The sequence below is a fragment of the Haemaphysalis longicornis genome, unplaced genomic scaffold (assembly GCF_048455015.1).
Source record: "Haemaphysalis longicornis isolate Haplotype H1 unplaced genomic scaffold, Haemaphysalis longicornis Haplotype H1 scaffold_3, whole genome shotgun sequence".
NCBI classification, from domain to species: domain Eukaryota; kingdom Metazoa; phylum Arthropoda; class Arachnida; order Ixodida; family Ixodidae; genus Haemaphysalis; species Haemaphysalis longicornis.
Genome location: NW_027526335.1, coordinates 210,716,059 through 210,724,227, shown reverse-complemented (window position 1 = coordinate 210,724,227; position 8,169 = coordinate 210,716,059). Strand labels below are relative to the sequence as shown.

At 45.1% G+C, this 8,169-nt stretch overlaps 1 protein-coding gene across 1 annotated transcript; it reads left to right on the top strand.

The window, feature by feature from the left end:
• The first annotated feature begins 256 nt into the window (after nt 1–256).
• Nucleotides 257–7,894, top strand: LOC144175944 (uncharacterized). Its single transcript, XM_077705015.1, has 6 exons — nt 257–542; nt 624–721; nt 1,553–1,670; nt 2,724–2,812; nt 6,786–7,005; nt 7,238–7,894. Exons 1-6 carry the CDS (start codon nt 350–352, stop codon nt 7,321–7,323), a joined length of 804 nt encoding a protein of 267 aa, XP_077561141.1. The 5' UTR covers nt 257–349; the 3' UTR covers nt 7,324–7,894.
• Nucleotides 7,895–8,169: the final 275 nt, after the last annotated feature.

Below are 8,169 nucleotides of genomic sequence, written 5' to 3'. Positions count from 1 at the left end.
AGCTATTCAGCTATCTGAAATGCTGCTTTGGTTTACCTACTAAACCCATTTTGCATTGCTCTAAAAACGTCAAACAACTCCGAATTTTTCAACTAGCTTTGCTGATTATTAGTATTTGAAGTTGTTTATTTTTATAACGTAATAATTTATTAGTTGTAGTTAATACTATAGCTAAAATATTCATAATTTTAGATCCTGCTAGCCAAAATACAAAACCAACAGGCCACCCTGGCATATGCTTTTTTCCCGCTTTTTTCTTCCTCCATGGCGGTAGTAGGTAGTAGTTGCTGTCAACGGTTGCTGGCTGTACTGTACTCCTTTGTTCTGCTGTACTCGATTGTGCTTCGCGATGACTCACGTCTTGGTGAAGTGGCTTACCGACGACAAATGGGACGTCTACCCCGTCCGGGCGTTGGTAGATCCTGCCGTCGGTATTCGAGTGATGACTGACGACAACGCGTTAACAGAACTTAAAGGAACTGTGCAGGACGTGAGTTGGAAAGACGGGGAGCAGCCAGCACGTGCCCGAATTCTAAATTTTGGTTAGTATGCCCTATTCAGTCTTCTTTGTGTTCATTTAGTAAGCGGTGAAAACTGACGTATGTACCGGGTACTGTTGACAGGAAAACCAGCCGTTTTGGAGAGAAAGCGCGCCAAGCTGGCAGCCGCCAACGCCGCCACTTCAGCCGAAGCCATGCCTTCCGAGCAAATGGAAGAAAAGGTGTGTATAAAATGCGCTGCATGCATCTTTCCCATAGCATAGTTGTTGTGAAGGTGGAGCACGGCGTAGGTTGCTCGGTAGCATTTCGGCTGGCGTACCCGCATATTTCCGAAATGCTACCGGTTGCTGGCGTACCTGCAAATGGTCGCTCAGCCGCGGGCGCGAATGGTGTTCGGGCTGCGTGCTAGTCGGTCTTCGGAAGTGGGCGAAACAAGATTCGGAAGTGGAGTAATTGCAATCAACCAATTCCTTCGAGCGGCATCCCACTCATTTTTCATTTGTACGTTTGATGTCAGCACGTTTAAGAAACATTTCATTTGATTGATTGTATGTAGGTTTTAACGCGCCGACGCAACGCCGGCAATAAGGCGCGCCTAGTGGAGGGCTCCGGATTAATTTTGACCTTCTGGGGATCTTTGACGTGCGCCGAAATCTCGTACACACGGGCGTTTTTGCTTTTCGCCTCCATCAGAAAAGCGGCCGCTGCCGCAGCATTGCAAAAGCCTGCTGCCATGCACTCTTTGGCGAGCAATTATTTTTTGGAGTTCATTGTAACACTCATTTGTAGTTCTCACACTTTCTGTATGTTCTTTTTTTGTATCCCCTTACCATAGTCTACCAGTGTTCACTACAGCGATTCTGTTTTCTTTTTTTTTTTTAAAGCTGACTCCCATCTTGTCAGGCTGGCTGAAGGAAAAAGAAAAGCTTCAGGCTTTGATGGTGATAAGGAAAGATGTTTCATTAAACACCTCGTAACTGGACTTGTTACCAAAATTAATTTGCATTTTGTTTAGATGAGTCCTCATTTAGTGCATGTCTTCACACTTTCAGGAAGGACCATGCTGTGCCTGCAGCAGCCTGGTTACGCAGCTAGAAGAGGAGAACAAGCAGCTGCAGGTGGAGGTGGCAAAGCTGAAGCGAGCGCAAGACGCTGCTGACAACGTGGCTGGTAAGGAGTGTTCGGCATGCAACATTGAAGTGTGGTGCAGCAGGCCCAGCATGCTGGCGACACCTAACATTGTTCATTCTTTTCGATCCTTTCTTACTTGGAATGCAACATTATTTTTAAAATTATTCAGTGACTGCTAGCACCTTCAGCCCAACATCAATTTGGCTGCTGCTGCCGTTAGATAACATCCCACTGTAAAGCCAGAGTAATGAAGTGCTGTACCTAAAAGGGTTTTTCAGAGACAGTCAAGTTGTGCAGTGAGGGTATTCAAAACAGTTGTCCTTTACCGTGAGCATCTGTACAGTAGGGAAGGCACATACTCATTGCCGACAGGTCAGTTCATACTGAAGATAATTGCATAACTCTGGCCTTTCAGCTGAACTTGGTAACCTTTTTTAATAGTGAAAAGCACTATTTATGGTGTGGAGCTGAGGAGCAAAAGTGAAGGTTACCCTGCTTAGCACACTGGAAATTTTTAGTATACATTACCTTTCACAAACTCATATTTGTTAAGTCATCATTTTCATCATCATTCTCATTACGTCATCATCCAGCTGAAATTTGTATCCTATTGCCGAATTACTTTTGGAATCCTCCTTTTGTTGTTACAAGTGACACAAATTTGCTCAGATGGAAAAATTCCCTGACCTGCTTTCCCGACTTGTGGCCGCCGAGTCGGCCTTCATGCCATTTAGGTACCAGTTTGCCACTTGACCAGAGGCATAAAAAGCGCAGGCTTCAGAAAAATGTGGCATAAAGGTTGTTTTACATGTGTAGTTACGGTCTTTGTTCTAGCATCTATAAAATGTGATCTATTTATAGCTTTAACCGCCAGCTGACTGTCCCGTGTTTCTGCAGTAATCTATACGCAAGCGTATCAAACTGACTGAACGATGTTGAGAGCATCATTTATTAAAGTTTTGGGTAAAGTTTGGGAGCAAAGAATGGATTTGGACATCGCAAGGTAGACATGACATGACGAGTATGACAAAAGATATGAGACTAATGAATGTTCTAGAAATTATCTTTATTGTATTTGTGGGCTTCTTGCAGAAACATCCAAGGTCCTAAAGAGGGCGCACAAGGTTTTGGGCAGGATTGAAGGCAAGAAGCCAGAGGACGTCGTGATTCCTTGCCCAAAGGTATACGTTTCTCTTTCGGAAAGGGGGGGGGGGGCGTTTACACGGTCAATGTTTTCGATACTGAGTGTGAAAAATTTAAGGGTGTAGCAGTTTTCCTGGTAAGGGGGAAGCATCAGACAAATTACAACAAAATTACTAGTCAAAGAATCAGAGGATGTTAAAGAAGTAATGCTAGCACATTTGATGGTTATGACAAATTTGTGACTTTGCATCACATCTTTAGTGCCAATGGTCAGCTGTACTGGACATTTTTTGCATGACCTTTCTAGCTCCACTTGGTAGTGCACTATTAGGGTGTATGACTGGACTTTCAACTGTGCGGTGGCGCTATACCTGCGCGGTGGCACTGGCGCCACATGCGGTTGCACTCTGCCACGCAAGCAAGTTTCCAGTTGCGAAACATAGCTTTCGGCATGGTGTTGGCAGGAACGTTCATGTGGGCGGTGTTTTCTCTGCGGGGTTTGCGAGTTTGCAGTCCCACGCTGTTGCTCCGTGCCGTGCATGAATAGCAGATGCCTAAATGGCATAGAAAATCGGGGTCAGTTATTTCGTATTTCTGCAGCTACAAGTTTAGCAGTGCCTAAAGAGAACATTTCATGCTTCCAAGAGGTGTCGCGTTTGCCCATCAATTCTGTCCCCAACCTGCTAAAGTGGCGGGCCTGTCCACACCGCTTTGTCCTGACCGGCATTGCCTGTGAGGCCACGTTTCGCCCTGCCAGCAGGACGCCCGACCTTCTTATCCTCAGTTGATGTTTATTTTCGGAATTCTGTGCAAATTGCCATCATTGCCTTTACTTGGTGATGTTCAGAAGCTACTTGTCCGGGCGGGCGTGATTACGTCGTTATTGGCTGCACCAACAATCAGTGTAAGCGCAAAGTGCTCATGCAAGAAACGTGTGAAGTGCACCATGACAAAACAAGTGTCTGTATGTGCGGAGTCTATTTGCTGCACAAATTTCCTGCGTCACTTGAGTGTCACCGTAAATGGGTCGTGTTAAACCGCAAAGACTTAGAGCCTGGCGAATTTGCCAGAATAAGCCCAGTGGTAGGCTGCTTTTGGAAGCGCTGTTTAATCACCCTCATGCTCAATTCTTATCGCAGGTTTCTGTTCTTTGGAGGTATGTTTGTTCCGTTTCATGGATGGGAAGCCGACGAAAATCAACCAGACACCTACTGCAGCTCGGGTACGCGTAAAAGTTGAGCCAAAAGTGAAATAGGAGCGTAACGGAGGCGGAGCATGCGCAGTCTGGTTGGGAAATAGCGGTTCCCACCAGCCGCTGAATTGTAAAAGTATTTTTGAGCAAGCAAACGGCCGTGAAATCTTGGTGTATCTACTAATAAGTTGACCCTGTTTGGCAGGTGGAAAGTGTTATGCGGCGGCGAACATTGTTAAAATGTACTTTATTTTTACGAGCATGTGTCACCTACGACCTGCACAGCTAAAATGAATATTTCAGGGCTCGGTTTAACAGCCCAATGAGTGTGAGGAATAAAAGCGCGTATTAAATGACAACGCATTTGTGCACTGACAGGAGCTAGCTGTGCCTAGAAATTCGCACTACTGCGTGCGATTGGAGGCATTCGCTGATTCACTGACATGAATCAGCGCGAATGGATTGTGCACAGGGGGCATTTTGCCGACATGACCGGGCGTACTCTGCCACCGTTACGCTCCTATTTCACTTTTGGCTCAACTTTTACGCGTACCCGAGCTGCAGTAGGTGTCTGGTTGATTTTCGTCGGCTTCACATCGATGAAACGGAACAAACATACCTCCAAAGAACAGAAACGTGCGATAAGAATTGAGCATGAGGGTGATTAAACAGCGCTTCCAAAAGCAGCCTATCACTGGGCTTATTCTGGCAATTTCGCCAGGCTCTAAGTCTTTGCGGTTTAACACGACCCATTTATGGTGACACTCAAGCGACGCAGGAAATTTGTGCAGCAGATAGACTTCGCACGTACAGACATGTTTTGTCATGTTGCACTTCACACGTTTCTTGCATGAGCACTTTGCGCTTACGCTGATTGTTGGTGCAGCCAATAATGACGTAATAACGCCCGCCCGGACAAGTACCTTCTGAACATCGCCAAGTAACGGCAATGATGGCAATTTGCCCAGAATTTCGAAAATAAACATCAATTGAGAATAAAAAGGTCGGGCGTTCTGCTGGCAGGGCGAAACGTGGCCTCACAGGCAATGCCTGTGAGGACAAAGCGGTGTGGACAGGCCCGCCACCTTAGCGGGTTGGGAACAGAATTGATAGGCAAACGGGACACCTCTTGGAAGAATTAAATGTTCTCTTTAGGCACTGCTAAACTTGTTGACGCTGAAATGCCAAATAAATGACACCGATTTTCGATGCCGTTCAGGGCGTCTGCTATTCACGCACGGCACGGAGCAACAGCGTGGGACTGCAGCGTCGTCTGTTAGCCCCGCAGTCCCAAAGAATTGGTGGCGCCCAGTGCAGGATGGAAATCTTGTCTATCATGTCTGCTGCAAAATATGCCCATGTGTTCGAGATTTAGGCGCATGTAAAGATGCCCAGGTTGTCAAAATTAATACGGAGCCCTCTACTGTGGCTCACCTCACAGTCTGTGTAGCGTTGGTGCATTAAACCCGAGAATCAATCAATAATTTTTGCTTTATCTACATTGAAAAGAAAACACTTGAAAATCTTTGTCCCCCAGGTGGAATCTCTGTTACCGCCACCGCATGTAATTTTATTGCACTCTTACCTCGCAGTCGTTTCCACCCAGATCCTGTGCATAATCGCTCAGCATTGGAAGCTCAGGTGGAGGATAGTCATGCGCTCAACATACCAGAACACTGTCACCAGAGCACCTCGCAAACTCTCATACACCTCAAGAAGCACGCAGCATGCCTGGGTGGCACAGTAAAAGCGGTGCCTCTTATCGCACGCCATCACCACACGAAATATTGTCGCATCTTTAAGTGCGTAAATTTTCCTTATTCGATCCACAGTCATTTGAAGCAATGCAAAAAAAATAATGCAATCAGCACGCGGAGATGACAGACAGTGCAAAATGGACCACTTTATCTGAGCCGCTGTCCGCACCTGTCCAATTGTTGGACAGTTGCAATTGTCACTCCAAGTCAGACAATCTTCAGGCACCGCCCTAGCCTTTGCTTTCAGAGAAAAAAAAATCTCGCTGTGCTAGCATTTGTCATGCAGCCTGCTTCGAGTCTGTGGTTGTAGGAGGCGTGAACAGTGCAGTGCGGATTTTCGAACCAAAAACAATGCTGGGTACTCCTTACGACAAGGCATTCGCAAACCCACAATCCTGTGGAAAGAACACCAGCTACACAAAAAGTTCCTGCCAGCACCACACCGCAATCCACATTTCGCATATGAACCTCCTGCACTGCTAGCCAATGAAAAAATCAAGGAACAAGTTGGCCTAGTTATAACTAGGGTTCACTCTTTTCAATTTAAACAATTTCAAATCAATCACGGTCTGCTCATTTTATTTTTGCTTAATTGGGTGCTAAAAAAGTCAATTTTTTATGGATAGTTGCGTGAGTCAGGGCAGGGCATCGTACTGCGTACTTTGTGTGCATTACAGCCATCTGACTATTTTAGCCACATAACCTTTCATCCAGATTGACCTAACAGCACCCAATAAGGTTCTTTTTTTTTGGCCCTCCTACCACAAAGCAATAACGCACGTTGTACTGCAGTGGGCGCTTGGCAGTATTTAATGAATTCTTGAAACGCTTGTTTAAACAAGCCGAAAGCATGTTGAGTTATGCATGTTCACTCATGAAAACTAAAAATATACATTTAAATTAAATGTATTCGAAAAGAATTTTTAGTGGATCAATGCCAAAATCTGGAAATTAATTACCGTAATATTCTGAGAAATTGTTCATGGGTCCTCAAACTCTTCATTGTCTCGATCCTGGAGTTCATATTGGTTCAACTGTTTCGGTTTTATTTTCTGCTCGCAGGTTGACATTGGGGGTGGCGTGATCATCGAGCAGGCGTACCTGGACCAGCTCCTGCATGCGTGTGCGAGTGGCCCTGGCAAATTTGCCAGGGCCCTGTTGCGCCACGTTTTCAGTCCTGAGGAGCTGAGGGGAAAAACCCTCTTCGGAGGAAAAGGGAAAGCCCAGGGCGACACCACAACAAAGCCGGGGTTGGACCCCGTGCGCGTGAAGGCTGTGGTCGGTGAGTGCACATGATTCACATTTAGAGTGCCAACAAAGCTGTCAACTTGTAGCTAATCACCCGTTTTTCTTCGTGTGCACAGTGATATCAGTGCATCCCTTTTATGCTTTTTGGGGAAGTGTCTTGTTTTGCACCCTTTTATTACTAATTTTAAGAACTTGCTGAACAGGTTTTTATTTTTTATAGTAAATCATAATTATAGTAAATCATAAATTCATTTTATCTCTTGCAGGCTACACGGGCCAGAAATTTCCGGGAGTGAGCGCGAGTTACATAAAAAACAGTCTGTCGTCACTTCTGAACCGTGAAATAAAGTAAAAAGAAGTTCACACTGAACACCTTGTTTTTCTTTTTTGCATGTCTGCATGCGGCAGAATTTTTAGTCACATGACGTGCACTACTGCCACACCATAAACTCGTGTATTGGTGGCGTATCTTATAAAATTAGATTGCAAACCTACAATGATCGCAAAAACCTTTAAAGAAATCGCAGCAGAAACACAGTGAGCACTCGTGTAAAACTCCGCAACATATCAACAGGAACTCATGGGGCTCTCGTAAAAATCTCAACAAAATACCAACAAAAACGCATGCGGCACTCGTAAAAATCTCAACAAAATGTCAACAGAAACACATTGGGCACTCATAAAAACCTCGACAAAATATCAATACGAAATTCAGTGGAGACTCAACGGAAAGGCAACAGAAACTCAATGGGAATTCGACGTAAGAAATTCAACGGAAAATCAATGAAACCACGGTGGCCACTTTTCCTGAAAAACTCAACAAATCCTCAACACAATCTCAACAGAAATTCTTTGGATACTCAACAATGTTTGTTGAGTGAATTCAACAAAATTTCTTATGAAACTCAACAATCATTTTTGTAAGGGAGTAGTGATGCGTACAGAAAAGAGGTGACATTTCGAAGCTTATGAGCGCGGAGCGGGGCTGTATTGCATGCAACGCAGCGTTCGTGCTGGGCGGTCGCCCCCATTTCGATTTACCGCAGACCGTATGTGTTCGGATAGATTAGGTGGACGTCGTTGTTAAACGAGCTGCATTCATCAAATGACCGATATGCTCTGCATTTAGCTCATAAGTAGGAAAATCGCGCATTAGTGACTGTAAGTTAGGTTCAACTCGCCGTTCGCTGTCAGTACA